General features: G+C 40.7%; 1 protein-coding gene across 1 annotated transcript in view; it reads left to right on the forward strand.

Moving 5' to 3' along the window:
• Positions 1–11613: 11613 nt before the first annotated feature.
• Positions 11614–16522, forward strand: part of LOC124472806 (netrin-G1-like) — a 31033-nt gene continuing 26124 nt past the window's right edge. The window contains exons 1-2 of the mRNA XM_047027882.1: positions 11614–11667; positions 15592–16193. Of these exons, the coding sequence (XP_046883838.1) occupies positions 15948–16193 (246 nt within the window). The 5' untranslated portion in view covers positions 11614–11667; positions 15592–15947. The remainder of the gene's footprint in view (positions 11668–15591; positions 16194–16522) is intronic.

Genomic DNA, 16522 nt, shown 5'->3' on the forward strand with positions numbered 1-16522 from the left:
AAATTCTTCCAAACAAAAGAATAGAAAATCAAATCAATTGATGTTAAAATCATTTCGGCCTGAAGTTAGAGCTATGTAATGCATGTAATCTGGATTGGTTGAGGGTTGGGACAGTTACAGCAAAAATGAAATAGTATTATTTCGTTGTTTAGCAACTTTAGGTTGATTGAGGGGCAGTTCTATGGGCGCATGTGAAGCCCTCTGTGACATGCTTGCGTGTAAAAAGGAATATACAAATACATTTGATTTGATATTATGCTAAAATGAATGATCTTGATTTTACTGAATTGTTTACATAGTTTGTCCAATGATGATGATGTGTTACTGTCTTTGCCTTGGACTTTATTCAGCCACAACTGGTAGTGATAACATTATATCAGTAATGTTGGGAACTTTCCGGATTTGCTCCTAGTTAAACTTTGAGATAACGGAAGATAGCGTTTATTATTCAAAGTAACATGGGTCAGGACTGCCTATTTGGGTAATGGAACTTGGTAATAATGTAATTAAAAAGCACATTAGAAATGGATGGCGAGAATTGTGATCTTCAACGACTCTTCAGGGTAAATATATTCATTACTTTACGATCTGGGAGCTTTCTCTTCAGTGCCTTGTTTAGAATTCCTATTGCTGTGTCTCTCAGGCTGGCTTGAGAGCTCAAATCAACAGAGAGGTGAGGTGAAATCTAGGAGTGACAGAGCTTTCCCTGGTGACTCTGCAGCATGGCTAATGGCCTTGCTCAGGGGCCCGGCCCAGCACAGCTTGTCAATACAATTTTCTTCCGCGTTTCCCACTTGCCAGTTCCCATCTGGAACCAATTCATGAACTGGGATGGTGTGTACCTTTCCTCGAGGTCACCATCTCCCTCCATAGAACACTTAGCCCGGATCCTCCACACCTTCTCCACATCTCTTCTGTGGTAATCTCACTCCACTGCCTCGATGTTCATTGTGACAGCACAGTGGTTCAGTAAGTCCATGACCCACTCCATGCACCGTTTCTGTGAAATGGAGGGTCATGACTGCATAGACAGTCCTGTATCATTCCCTAGCGTGCATGAATCACTATTTCAACATAGACTGGTGTGGGATTAAACAATTAGGTTTTAATTGTAGTTTAGTATTAGTGTATGACATGGGATTAAAGTTAACCGGATAACCAGGTCAACCCTCCAATAACAGGCACTAGTATCTCAAAGAGTTGTACTTTGCAAGGGATTGAACCCTATGGTCATAACAGTAAAACCTTTCCCAAAGCCTTCAGCTTTTGAAATGATCCTGCTGCATCTTGCACTATTTAGAAAAACATTACATAAAATAACCATGCAGTATCATTTTCTAAGTTAATTATTCACTACATTGCACACGCTTTGGTCACTAAATATGGAGGACAGGCAGATTCAGATGGACCACTGATGTGGCACAGAGGTATCACAGGAATTGCTGGACCCATGAAGTAAATCCTATGTATCCATATTTTTCTGCATAATTTCATGAATGGTTCCCTCTTTTACTCCTCTTTGCAATTCCTCCTAATGTCTCCGGAAAGATGGCTATGAAGATATTATAACAAGCAAAATATAGCTCAATTATCAACAAACATCAAGGCACACTGAACAGCAACCAGATGTAGTCTTATTTCACAGGCTCGGTTAAACATACATTTCCGTCTGTTTCAAGTCTTTTCATCTGATTATGGAGTATAAACTCAAACAGTGCATGATGCACGACAAGGTTTTGATGATACTTTGAGTCAAGCCTTCAGCAAAAGGAGATTTCCAGCTGAGGGCCTCATTGTGTTGTATCTATTCACCAAGTCAGAGTGTAGATGTTTTTATGCTGCTTTAATTCAGCACTGAACAGATCAAGGGCAAACATCACAAGCCTAATTCCAAGGACATGCATTATCCTCATTATAATTCTGGGTAGCACCAAGGATGTTTTATTTTTACGTGTTTTAACTGTTTTGGAAACCATTTATGAAACAATTGAACAACTACTACAAAGTTTGTTAACAGGTATAAAATAACAAGATTGGTAAATGCATGGAGCCATTCTGTGGGTATATTTAGTGAGTCAAAGTCAAATGTCATGGTGATGCACTGGTTCTATGCTTCAAGTTTCCTACTGATCATTCAAGGCTCAGTTATCATACTATTTGGTAATAGATAGTATGAAATTGTAAAAAAAATAAGAAGAAATCATGGTATGTAATTACATAAAGGATACTGATTATAAAGTTTGATACAAAGTTTCAATCAGTCATTCAACCCTTAAAACTGGTCTCAATATAAATTCAATTTCAAAGACTTTATTGTCTATTACATAATGATAGAAAGTTTTCTTAAGAACTCACAAACTGTATAAAACAGTCACCAATGAAAGACACACAAAAAAGCATTCAAACACAAAGTCCATAAAAACACCAATGCTTATACCCTCTGTGTGGTTAAACGAATGTGATAAATCCCTACATGTCACAAACATGTTGGTATTTGTTGTAACATATATCTGTCCGCACAGACACACACACACACACAAACACACTGTGTGTGGGCTTTCTTTCCAAGTGTAATGAAAAGGGTGGATCTTCATATCCTCTTTTACCTGTCTGTTTCTCTGTCTTGGATGGGGGGATATAACACAGCTCCCTTTTTTAATGTTCTCTGTAAATCCTATGGGGAAATTACCAGGGCTGGTCACCAGCGTTTGTGACAGATAGAAAACCTTTCCAGAGGGATTATGATGCCCTCCTCTGCTCTCTTTCTCATTTCTTTTAAAGCCCAGGTATCAGTAATCTGTCAGTGCAGCTCTGGATTGCCTTGACAGACAGAGACAGACGGAGTCTGAGTTGTTCCCCATCAGCCAGGGGATGAGATCTGGATGTTATGACCTCTCTGTCTCTGCCAGTCACAGCTGTCAGCCAACATGGTGACATAGAGGCGGCATACGAAACACAGCCTAATAGCGCCTGTTCAGACCTGTTACCACTATCAAGTCAAACTCACAAGAGGGTTTCTGGCCCATCGGTTGTGTGGTGGCGCATTTGGAATTGGTCTTTTTTGAAAGGGATTCGTTTTAAAGGACAGATCTGAGTTGATACAGTTGAGCAGGCAAATAGATAGACTTATCCATTAGAGGGCATATTGTTGGGTCTTCTTTCACTAAGGATATGTACTGGTGGAACAGGTAATGGGGTTTTCAATGGTGATTGGGCCTAAATGGGGATCCACTTTATCGTCAAAGTCTTGTGGATTTAAGCGGGGTACTTTACACCAAACAGCTTCTTCAGGAATACACCAAAGAGTTTACAGGCCAGGTTTGGTTGGTTCAGTTTCATACTGACATTCTTCTATTTTGACAATAACTTGGGCTCAGTAATTTCTCCATCTCTATCTAGATGCATACATAGCTTAATAAAATTGGATTTTGCTTTGAATATCAGCTGCTTTCTTTTGCACTATACAAACAATATGAATAGTTTTATATTATCCCCAAGTGAAGTCATGTTCTCAAATGGTGACGCTGTACAAACAGCTATTCTATTTTAAATCAACAACAAAAAAACAGTGTGAATGAGAGGCTGGAAACCTCACTTGTTGTAGATTATATTCAAATGTGAGGGCAAAACATAATTTGTATGTTAACACATCAGTGCCACAGCTAAAAAGCAGACCTTCTGAACACAGCAAACACATTGTTAGGGAGGAATGCTTTGCCTTGACCTGTGAGGTTGTGGGACCATCTTTCAATGCAGCTTCATTGAAAAAGGTTTAACAGAAACCTTTGGACGCACTGTGCTTAGAGGCATTGCTTCTTTGTTAAGAACGATATTCCCAAAGGCTGCCAGACCACTTACTGATTCCAGACTACCCAGATTGATGCAGTGAAAGGGATAAAGCTTGAAGAGACCTCATTTCCATTTGTTAGGTGTTCCCTCCCTGTGCTTGCATTCAGTCGGCTGTGTTTAGAGCCATGATTCATTGTCTAAAGTTTCGCTAGGGGTATGGACGTACCCGCTGAGGTATTTGACATTCAGACTATTCTAACCTTGTCAAATCCACCAGGACCTATCTTTTCTCACATCTCTCTTAAACTCTTGGGGAAGACAAAGACATACACCCATAAGGAATACCTGAATTATTCCATCCTTAGAAACTGAAATAATTGAAAGGTCTTGCCAATCTGAGAGAAAATGCATTGTCTTGTCAATTCGGAATATGTGAGAATCCCCACTGCGATTTACAATCTTGAATTGAATCTTAAAGGGAAATAAAAGGATCCCATCCTTGTCAGGGATAGTTGCATATTCTATATCTTAATGTGTCCTGTTTTTTTAAACTTGCAGCACATGACTATTAAACACATACGATGACGTGGCATACATTTTACAGTATGAAGTACATTTGGCATGAACCCAAAAAATGACAAAATACTGATCTTTTTTCTCCACACAGTACCGTATCTGTCTGCTGATAGCTAATTGTAATCCTCACTTCACTCATGAAATCAGATTAGGCTGCAGGCCAAGATCAAAACTTTCTCTTTTGTTAGGATCTTAAGATAGACTTAAATTCTTTGATTGACTGTCCTTATAAAACATTGGCCTGGGTAATCTTCAAGGACAGAATTGTAATTTGGTTAAGTGAATCATCAAAGATACCAGTTTAATCCCAGATCCATCCCAGCCAGGAGCAGGGAACTTTTTTGATCTGGAAAATGAAGCCGACATTTAGTCTTATCCAATTCGCTGCAGGAATCCATTTCCAGGATTAAAATCTATCCGAGAAAGGAAAAGATGATGATGAAGCAAACCCACAAAATTATCTCAAAATGTAAGACCCAAGGATCCAAGACATCTGATCTGTGAAACTGTAAACAAAATGAGTTTGGGTTTTATGACAGTGAATTTTAGATAGATGTCGTCGCAACATCCTCTTACGCACACAAAAACATCAGGCATTCCACGAGTGTCCATCCATTATTGAAAAGGGTGTGAAGAAACCGCAGGGGGTAGGCCTTTAATATTTGAGAGGTTTGGCTGGATCCTGGAGTCTGTCTGGCATACCTATGAAAATGAGAGTCCTCAGAGGATCTGGCCTGTGAATCGTTCAGCTTCCTTCTCACCCTGGCATCTTCCCTTGCTCCCACTTCACAAAGCTAGCTACACCTTACCAGGGCCTAAATATGAAAAGGATTTGGATTTTATAGACCTTGTGGACACTGTATGTTGTTCTATATGTATCTTCAATTATTCAAATGATTTACTACTGACACATACATTTATATGACTCCCGCGGTTATACATGTTTTACTTAAAACATGACATCACAGATGTGTCTCTGTCCATTAGTTAATCCCTCAGAGATTCTTACCTGAAATCCTTGTATGGCCTTATTTGATAGGGATGATTTTTGAGATATTTGCATTGTAATAAATATTCTAAATTCTACAGAGCTAGACAGACATGTCAGCCTTGAGACCGTGTAGGAAATTCAGAATAATCCATTGCGTCAGATTTTGCCGCCATTGCCGAAAGAAGTACAATCAGTGTGGTTGAGGTCTGTATATGAAACATTACATAAACGTATACTAGTAAAACATTCTTTAGAGAAAATAGTTGTTTGTTCAAGGATTGTTTATCCAATAAGGAATGAAAATTGAGCTGTCCCTGTTTGTCTGTTTGTGTTCATCATGATTCTACCTTGCTTCCCAACAGACAAACAACCCAATAGAGTTTCACTGTCCTTTACATGAACAGTATTGGTAACGCTCAGTCTCTTGACAACCTCCAATTCAGAAGCCCCACATCCTTGTTGAGTTCCCAGTCTCACTGTGGAAACATGCACAGCTTTGTAAACAGAGGTGAACGAAGGTTTCTTGAGGCAGTGCTAAATGCAACAAGACCACAGCTGATTGCTTCATTCTGGCATGATGGGATGTCTCGTGTGTCTATCTCTGCCTGTCACTAGGGGCTGGTTTGCCTCATAATAAATAATGCAGTCCCCACCCTGCCCACCCAACACTCACCTAAATGAAGAAAGCCTGCACTGCAGATTCTCAAATGAGAAAGGTTACTTCAAGGAGCTCAGAAAAGGAGAATGAATGAGAAAACAGCAGGAGACGTATGAGAAGAATACATTGGTTTGTGTCTATGTGTGTGTGCGTGTGTGTGTGTTTGCCTGTGTGTTTATCTGTGTTTTGCATTTACCTGTGTGTGTGCATTTGCCTGTGTGTGTGTGTTTGCCTATGTGTATGTGAAACTGTATAGATCTCTTTTCTTCATAGAGCATGATGTATTTTTCAGGAATAAGAGAGAGATTGGCAGACAAAAGATAGATGTCAGTTATCCACAAAAGGTTCCCGACTCTTATGTCTCACATGGAACAAACCAAAATTTGCTGTACATTTCTGATGTAATTCCCTAGTCAGAGATGTTTCACCATTAACAACACAGTGGCTGCTCCAAGCATTTGCTCCAAATGAAATACAGCATTGGATTGTTACAAAAAGTTAACAAGTATAAGAAAAATGTGTGAAAGCATATCTTTTGGACTGAATTCCTAACTACAAACATATAGATGCACAAGTGCACTTCTCATATATGTAATAATAGTGTGTATAACATAAATGTCTGTAATGTGAATGAGCTGTAAATAATATTGCTCATTTGTATTATTTGCAGCATTTGCAACAAGACTCCAAGTGATTTGTATCTGATAAGATGTTGCTCTCATTCCAAGGAACATTAGGCAGAGGTCAATGACATAAGGGTGATGCCTAAGTCCAAGACTTGTTCAAATGAACCTCCCCGTTTTCAGTAGGCATAAATAGAATGATATATGAGGCTGACACGATTAGCACAGATTATATAGAAAGATATAATTGATATTGGTCGTGATTAATAAATCTGAACAGTGAGAGTCCAATCAATTAACAGTCCTACATTTTGGCAGACAACCCAGGCATTTTCCATCTCATGGAATACAGTTTTGATGAACAATGAATAATGGAAAGCCAACAAGAATTGTAATTAATGAGGGGAGGACCATTTGTGTCTGATAAACTATGTTAACATGCCGACGGTGTAGGTCTATGGGCTTCTCTGTTGCTTGATATTCTCCAGTGTGTCTGGTTGTCATATATTCACAGGGTGTATCACAGTAATACAATACAATCCTCCTGCAACATAATTGATTCTGGAATGAATTCCATAGTTGGCATGTGAGCTTCTGGGAAGTGACCGTAATTATTGAACAGTTTGATGACCGGTTGATTGAGCCAGGACACAGCCTCACAGCCAGACTGCAGTTCCACACATGCAAGTACCTTCATTGGGGCCTAATTGTTCCATACAATCCTGCGGTAAAGAGATTTGATTTAATAAATGTAATTTTTTCTTACAAAATGTTCTCAGAATGACCAGTAATCAACCTTCTACTCTCACTAAATACCAGCCAGACAAGTATTACAGCAGTGACACAACCTTGCAGGTTTGTATTGCCTTTAAAATAAAGTAATTTCTAAATAACAAATAATACAACTAATATGTAAATTGTAATATGCATTTATTGTACCACATCAATGGCTGACCGAACAAAAGCTGTGTCAGTAAATAGTTGAAAGGAATACCTTTCAGGGCCAAAGGGATACATTTCATCTCATGACATACTGATTGCTCCTTTTTATCCTTGTCAATCTTAAGTTCTTCTTCCCATCTGGAGTGTTCTGATGGTCCATTTTCACATGCCTTCATGTACAATATGTACATCCATGATCAAACACTCCTGATCATTTGAACAAGCCAGAATAAAGGCAACACAAGGAAATGAAAGTATGATCTCTTCTTGTTATTGGAAGTTAGATTGATGTGTCTTCGGCTGACTGTACTTGATGAGCCAAGTATACCGTTTATCACTTCTGTCATCAAAAGGAATTAGACAGAGAACACCTAGTCTAATACAAATCCTTCCATTGGCACAATATCTTCTCAAAGAGCAATGAGAGCTGTTGATGAACTGATGTGTTGTTAAGGTTAAAAATGACTCACGTCATCCATCATGTGGTGAAATGTAGCACAACTCCCTGAGAGGTTGGCATGAGGCCCACTTCTCTCTACTTGGAGACTCTGAGCTCCAGCTGCTTATATGCCCTGATTTCAGCACTGCTGAAGACACTCAGCTTGCCACTGTTGCTGGCAAAAAAAGAGTGCCACCCACTCAAATGACACACACTTGCTTTTTGCAACACACGGCAAAATGCACACATACTTAGAAAAGCTACACACACGGGCAACGTTAACACACATGCACACAAAATGCCTATGAGCTCTTCCTTGTTTCCTTACTCTCCTAGTGTCTTCCTCCCCGTTATGTCCTGTTTGTTTACAGGAATGCTGCCTCTGCTCACAGCCTCCTGATATCTTATTCACGTGTCTGGCTGCTGCCCATAAAAACCCTGTGTGCAGGCTTCAAACTGTGCTTCTCACACTGCACATCCTGTGGACATGACCGTATGCCTCCAGGGGCGATGGCTAAGTTAAACAGGACATTGTTGTGAAGTGACGTGCCACCCATCCGCCTCAATCAACCCCATTTTCAGTCGTTAAAACCTCACAATTATGAGATTTCAATTTTATGTAAAAGATCAACGCTTGAAAATAACATCAAACTTCACTGGGATTTTTGGAATGATCTAATATTAATACCCTTCCTAATTGCATGCCATAATTACAACATTTGCTTTAAAAAGATATTTTGGAATACATTGATTTAATGTTGTAAGCACAAGTTGTGTTGATGCAAAGTAAGCTGATTCATTCCCTTTCTCCCCAGGAGGCAAACCTGATTAAATACATTTAGAATCTAGATTAAACAGATAGAAATGTTTCATGAAAGTAAAAGCCTCAAGCCTGATGGAATCAAAACTGTTTAATTCCAGAAACCAACACACCCATTGAGGGTATTTCAGCCCACACAAGATCTTGATGATAGAATGTTGAGAACTAACAGTACCTACTCACACACACATACTGTACACATACCCAAACACACAGACACATGCACTTTCTACACATTCTATCCCTTGCCCCTGTCCCTGCTGTCTTTCTTTGGCATAGGGTCACAGATGATTAAAGCATTGGCAGGTGGACTTCCCCTTTGAAGTTATGAGTAGATCCCCTGATACCGGAATCAAACAAGAGGCACTTTATCTTGGTCAGGCGGGTGTGTGTGAAACCTTCAGAGAGGATGTGCGAGGGGTTAGAGGTACAGGTTCAGCTCTGTCCACCTCTGATGAATCAGGGAGAAGTCTGGAGCAGTGAAAGAATGCTCTCTGATGTGATTTCATGAGGTCTTTGTTTGTTCATGCGAGATACCTTATGGTCTAATGACCAAGAAAGAGGATCTGCCACATGTCTTATTCATGCAACCCAAAATGCTACTGAAATAGTAGGCATGACATAATGTAGCTACTTCACCTGGGACATCATTACAAATACTATAACCCACTGAATGTCCTTTAAGTTACAAAGGACAGCCATAACAAATTACCATTTGTTGTGCCACAGCAGTAAATATTATATAATTAATATTACATCTAAATATTATTTTATTATCATCAGGTGTGCGTTGGATCTAATTCACCATGTTGCGTGGCCGATAGTATTTGGAAAAGCAGGAATGTACATTCCAAGACCTAAGATTCATTGGAAATGTCAAGAGCGGTAGTAGCTCCGAGCAAGGGCTGAACCTTCAGACACTTTTGGAGTCATTTACCTCAGTCAAATGAGAAGCTGCTTGTCATTCAGGACTGGACTGCTCCAAAATCCTCCTTTATCAGAATGGAAATAGCATGCACATTTTTTATGAGATTACAAGTCTGTCATTGCATATAAACATGCTGAATATCGATGCTCCCATACAATAGCCTACAGCTTACCATTCAAGCAAGGTGTACAATAACGGTGAAAGTTTACTCTTCAAAGTCCTCAAATGCACCATCAGATGAAAAAAATGTTGAACAGTTTGTGTAGTGCAGTATCCTCTAAATTCTGCCTTTTGGCTCTGGATAAAGCAGCTACATGGCCTCAAGGTGCAAACACGCCATGCATGAAAATCATTTATATCTAGGCCTGCTCAGTACAGCTAACGAAAATTCCTCTGGTACGCCATAAAATGTTCACATTCAGATGTAACCGATGAATTCCCCAATGGGTCGGTATTCAGAAGAGGGTTTGATTTGAGTCGGTTGATGTTTACGTCACTTTTAACTTGCGGTAAAGTTCACTCAAATTTTCCCTCGTTCTATAGCCTTAATCCATATGATCTGGACAACTGCTTGTAGCTACATAATACAAATCTGAGATGAGATAATGGTTCTGTAACCGCCTAGACCACTTTGATAACTAGATATTACTATCTCACAAACTAGATATTACTATCTCACTATCATGTACGGCGTATTGCAGGGACAACCACGAATTCCGATTTTTTTCTAAACCCATCTTGGAGTCGAGCGACGTATAGCCTATGTTGTGCCAACCCTCTCTATCTCACACATTTCACACTAACTCTTTCACGCCCAGATTGTGATTTCAAAAGGGCAGTTGACTGGAGTGCTTTTACCAATAATCATCATGCAATATATGGATACTGGAATGTAGTTTAAACCTATCAGAGGAATGTATAGACACGGTGATGCGTTTATCCTGCCATCTCCCAACATTGGCCATAGACCAAAATTAGGCTGCTTGTTCAAATCGACCTGTCACGACACTTGTTTGCAACGATGTTCAGCGCCCTGTAGTGCCGAGTGTGACATCGATGACTCCTTGCCGCGGGATCGAGCCGTGCATTTATTGTAGCTTATCTTTCCATTCACCTGGCACAAAAGTTTTACTGACAATATAAAAATGTTTTTTTGCACGTACTTAAACGACGAACAAACGATATGAACGGTAGGTAAGTAATTTTGGGGTTATCTCTTTCGAAGTTAAGGATTATAAAAAATACTTGCAGCAAAGGGCTGCAAATAGGGAAGGCTAAATGTTTCTAGCCTACACACTTTACATCCATTGGTGTAAGGTTATTATCAGTGAGATATCACTCTTTAATATCTAAATGAATTCGAAGCAATATTTAACCAAAACTTTTGGCATTTATCCTGTATATTGGTTACACTACTCAAGTTGTTGTAAGCCTTGGCCTTTAGAGTTATGCCTAGCACTCGCATTTGAAGAACATTTCCTCCAGTCGAAATGTTTGGCTGATTTGATATCGTTCTCATCCCATGTCAAGGTTGTCCTATCTCTAGGACCCAGCGGAGCAAAGAAATGTCGAACTAGAATACACTAGATGTGGTTATGTTCAGCTGTTTTGGGCATATTTTGCCCTTTTTGAGTCTTTCTGTTTGGCTGTAACAAGCTTAAACCATAACGTTGCAGCAGCTATCCAAAATGCTATACGGTGTGGATGCCCCAAATAAACTCCATATAAGGTGAGTAAAGATATAGCCTATGAGATCGGTTTGTCTTTCGAGCTCCAGTAAGTGTCGGTGGTGAACGGGTATAGAAGAACAGGCAAGCGCGTTCCCTCGAACACTGCGTGGAGGACTGCGCTGCGTAAAGGACGCAGATGATAAAGGATAACTTGTTTCCTGTCCGCACGGGGTAGGCTAATTCCTTGATCCACTGTAATTTCTTTTGAAGAAGTCTAAAGGTAGCCTACTCTTGTTTATTTGACTTTGCACTCCATTTAGTGGAGCTTTTAGATTTTAAGTACTAGGTGGCGACCCAATACAGATTTCATGCCTTCGTGCAAGCGGACCGAAAACCGAACCCGAAGTTAGAGGGAAAAGTTGCTGACATCCCATTGTTGCAGGGAAAATAATGCATCCCTGTTTGATGCCTTTTCAACGCACGCATTAGACTATAGTGTCAGCTGTTTGTTATCGAAACATGGCACGGAGCTGGGGAACGACACGAGCCCGCAGTTCGTGAGACCATACTGAACTTGTTGAATGGCTTCATTGCCTCAGCGTCTCTAAAACTGTGAGTACTAAGGGAATAATGTTATTGTTCCCGGCATAATGAGCAGGTTTCTTTTTTGTAAAGAATGTATTTATCGCTGTCCAATGATGCAATGTTTCTGCATCAGCAGAGTTGATAAACCGAGGTGCCCAGGTGCACCACCTCACTTGTTCAGACCATTTATAATTATAGATAATTACAGTTTGTTATAATGTTGTTGTAATTGGTTCAGTGGCCCATTGGCTCCTTATGAAAGTGTTACGCTGCATCCATACTTTTTAGTTAGTGCTAATGTCTTATTAGTAATATTTATGAAAATATATTCAATATAAAATGAATAATTGTAGTTTTGACCTGTTGCACAGGTTGGTAAAAAATGTATTTGATTACAACCAGCGTAGCGCTAAATGGTATCTTAAAACATATTTAATTTGTTCTCGAAATTGACTACGAGATCATGTTTTTGTGGATTGTATGGGCAACCGCTATACTCTAAGCATGGTGAAAGCCTAAAGGAATTACAGGCAAATGTGCCTTTCCTCTCATGGTTGTGCCTGCATGAAGAACTCTCTCAGGACCATGTTGCTGGTCCAGTGTTTCAGCATATGTTAGCCTTTCAAGAAAAATAGCTATCAATAATGTATGAAGGCTCTCACATGTGGCTGTGGCTGTGACAGCTGCCTGGCAGTACTGTAGAGCCTCTCCCAGACACTTCCTTCCAAGGACCAGACGCAAGCAATGAGGAAAAAACCAGCTCATGTGGTAAAACTAGACAATGTCTCTGCCACTCAACCCAGGCCAGGATTAAAAGTTACCTTCTCCGACATTCATTTCATGTGGCCATAGCCAGACAGTGTTTTGAACAAGAGGGTGTCATGCTGTTAGTGGTGTCAGCTCAATGTGCTTTGAGAGTTGATTTCACTGTAGCGTATATAAAAGGACTTGGTTAATGGCCAATTAAACATGGATTGAATTTGGGCACCAAACTACATATGTTTGGCCAGCTACAAAGAATTTCCATCTAAATCAAATGCATAACAAGTTGCTAAAGTAATCCTAAGCTATGTATTGATTAGCAGCTCCAAGGCTTGGGAGACAAAGAGAGAGAGAGAGAGAGAGAGAGAGAGAGAGAGAGAGAGAGAGAGAGAGAGAGAGAGAGAGAGAGAGAGAGAGAGAGAGAGAGAGAGAGGGAGAAAGCTGAGTGGCAAGGAGGCAAGGATCTGTCAGGCTGTATTTCAGCACCTGGACAGCTCCCTTCACTGCTTGACTCAAGGCTGAAAAGGGGAAAGGAGAGAACGAGAACTGTTAGAGAGAGAAAGAAACAGAGAAAGTAGGAGGGAGAGAGAGAGAGAGAGAGAGAGAGAGAGAGAGAGAGAGAGAGAGAGAGAGAGAGAGAGAGAGAGAAAGAGACACCGATGGTTAGAAAGGGTGACTATAAAATGAATGGAATAAACCCACACACTTTTAAGAGTCTACTCAGGAGGTTGTAACCAATATAAGCCACAGGGCAGGCTGCCTACTGACTTCTAAAACACTCTGCCATGCTTGAGCGGCCCAGGGGATGGAACACAAGCGGACACAAGGGGGTGTTTCAGAGGTTTCAAAAACAACAGGAGAGGGAGAGGAAGGGGAGGGGGGGGGGTTAGAAGCTTTGCACGACCGTCTCTTTCTCTTTCCCTGTCCATACAGAACACAAGTTAAATATTTATGATTTTTAATATAGAATGCGCCCCCACATCTTCTTCTGTGGTTGGAATCCTGACCCCGTAAAAAAGAATCCCGGTCGTGTTTGGAACGTTCAGTAGGCCACTGAGAGAAAAACGGGTATTTTATTTAAATAAACTCCTTCACCTACATGTGCAATGAGTGACGGTATGGTGGACTACATACGCGTGTAGGTGGTGAATAGATGAATGGGGAATGGGAGCCCCCATATGATTACAGTTATCTTCAAATGTACCAGTTCACCATCTCGTTAGCCGACATTTTGACTTTTGACTTTTGCCATGAATGCAAAGCAATCTGCATATGGTCAGTCACACTTATGATCACAAAGCTTTGAATTTCCCTTTTTGCGCAGACAGATAAGAAAGTACCGCTGAAATGATCAGAGGCAAATGTGAAATGTAATCTGACCACTCCAGTAATGAAACTCAAGCACTAGATAATGAGAGAGCACTTTTATCTCAAATGTGCGTATGATAGCACTGTGGTCTATATGTGATCTTGGCCATGTTTCTTATCAGCTCCTGAAACCTCTCACCGATTCACCTTTTTCCTTTTTTCAGTGTCTATCTCTCTTTACGATCGACAGGCTTCAGTTAAATGCCTCTGTGGCTAGGGAATGATGTCTATATCTATTAAACATGGTGCATACTATATTTCCATTAAGAAACAGCCTTATTCATCACATCAAATATCCAATTTCTGTCAAACTTGAAATTAGCTTCTTGTTAGAAGGCTCCCTGATTGACATCAGCACAGTCATTGTCGCCCCTCGAACGTTTACCTCCATCCAGCAACTCGCCTCCTTCCCTTCTCAGGGAGGTAGGCCAATAACTAACCAAGGCTGTTGTTCATGACTTTCTCACAGGGCTCCATTTGAAGGACATAACAGGATAAAATACAACAGCCTTTGTGCAATAAACTCCTCTTAAATGTGTTTATGAAATTCTGGCCCCCAAGTCGTTTTAACAGTGGCATTATTTTGGTATAATGGGTGAAGTAATTGCCTGATATTCTTATACAAAGTGCTTGTGCTGATAGCTATCACAATCATGCAGAGGCCTTTGCCATTAGAGTTGATACAGAATGCAAGTGTATAAGACATGTAAATCACATATGAATCAAAGCGAGCTGGTAATAATATTTCTAGAGTTGTAGTAAAGTTGTAGTTGTCTTACTCAAAGCCACTGATCAAAATATTGAATTAGTAATACTCATCGGTATCGTACACAAATGGAGCCATTTTATAGAATGTTCAGAACAACATGGTTTAGAGGTGCGTTTTACAGCCATGAGTGAGGTACTATAGGACATGTTACAAACGTTTCATTCAGCTCTCATTCAGACTTGTCTTATTTACTCTGTGTGAGGTCGGCAGGTAACAGCAGCCATCAGTTTCTCAGTTTTTCAAGACAGCTGTATCTGATAGAGATTGTGGGGGTCCACACACTATTATAGGACCAGGGGCACTATCTGACTGATGGTTTGTGATAGCTGAAAGAGTTACCTAACTATCAAACAGACCAATTGTCCTTCAATATTGTCATCTGCTACAGTATAAATGCATTTGTTGTTTGTTGCTGGAGTATACAAATACCACTCCAAATGACTGCCACCCACCACCCCAAGACACACACACACACGCACACAAACACACAAAGACTGAATGTGTAAATACCTGTGGAATAATTTGTATGAAAGTCATATGAAGATTATACCTTGCATAAGAGCAAGGAAACCTGTTGTAAATGTAAAAGTTTATAATTGTGTATCTGTGTGTGTGTGTCACGATGATGACCTTAGATTCTGTCTTTGACCTTTTCTCCTCCTTTCATATAGATCCCTGCTTCTGGTGATAATGATGATCAAAATCAACCTGAGACATGCAACACCCATTGGCCAATGAAGAGCGAGTACCTACACACTGGCCACACCCCTTAAAGCTGTTCCTGACCCATTTATGAACTTCCAGACTGGAGTCCACTCACATGAAAACCACTGAGTGAAGGCTGTACCAGTAGCCTGAAGAGGCTAACACAAAGCTAGCATGCTGTCAGCGCTGCCGAAAACTCCCGCCTTTTGAAGTTAAGGCTACTCAAGAAAATTCAGTGACACATTGTCTTTGTTCGTGTGTACATCGACGGCAAAAAAAAACAGGCACTTCATCACAAAGGACACACAAAAGCAGAGCAGCGATGCACTGGCTTGTCTTGTTTGCGTTGCCAGCTGTGTATGTGGCTGTGTGTCACGGCATGCAGCACTACCCAGCAGCGTGGGGACACTACGATGTGTGTAAGTCTCAGATCTACACAGAGGAGGGCCTGGCCTGGGACTACATGGCCTGTCAGCCAGAGGCCACCGACATGACCAAGTACCTGAGGGTGACCCTTGACCCGCCCAACATCACGTGTGGGGATCCACCGGAGACCTACTGCGCTTTGGTGAGTCGCTGCCTGGGCTGTCTCTCTGGATGACGGATGGGGTGGGACTGAGCTGGCCTTCAGCACTGTTGAGAACCACTGTAGTCGAGCACACACTAAGATGAATGGATGCTGTGCTTCATACCATAGGGAACATACATACAGCACAGGCACACAGAGTGATAAAAAGAAGAAAATACCTCATCAATATACATACAGTACGGAACAGCGGTGGCCTCTACTTAAACCCTTGGTACCCTTAGTTTGACTGTAAAGTTGTACTCAAGTTATAGAAGCAATTATTTGACACACCTTAAGTATTAGCAGTTCCATGTGCCTGCAGAAAGCAA

Source organism: Hypomesus transpacificus, chromosome 10, assembly GCF_021917145.1.
Source record: "Hypomesus transpacificus isolate Combined female chromosome 10, fHypTra1, whole genome shotgun sequence".
Lineage (NCBI taxonomy): Eukaryota > Metazoa > Chordata > Actinopteri > Osmeriformes > Osmeridae > Hypomesus > Hypomesus transpacificus.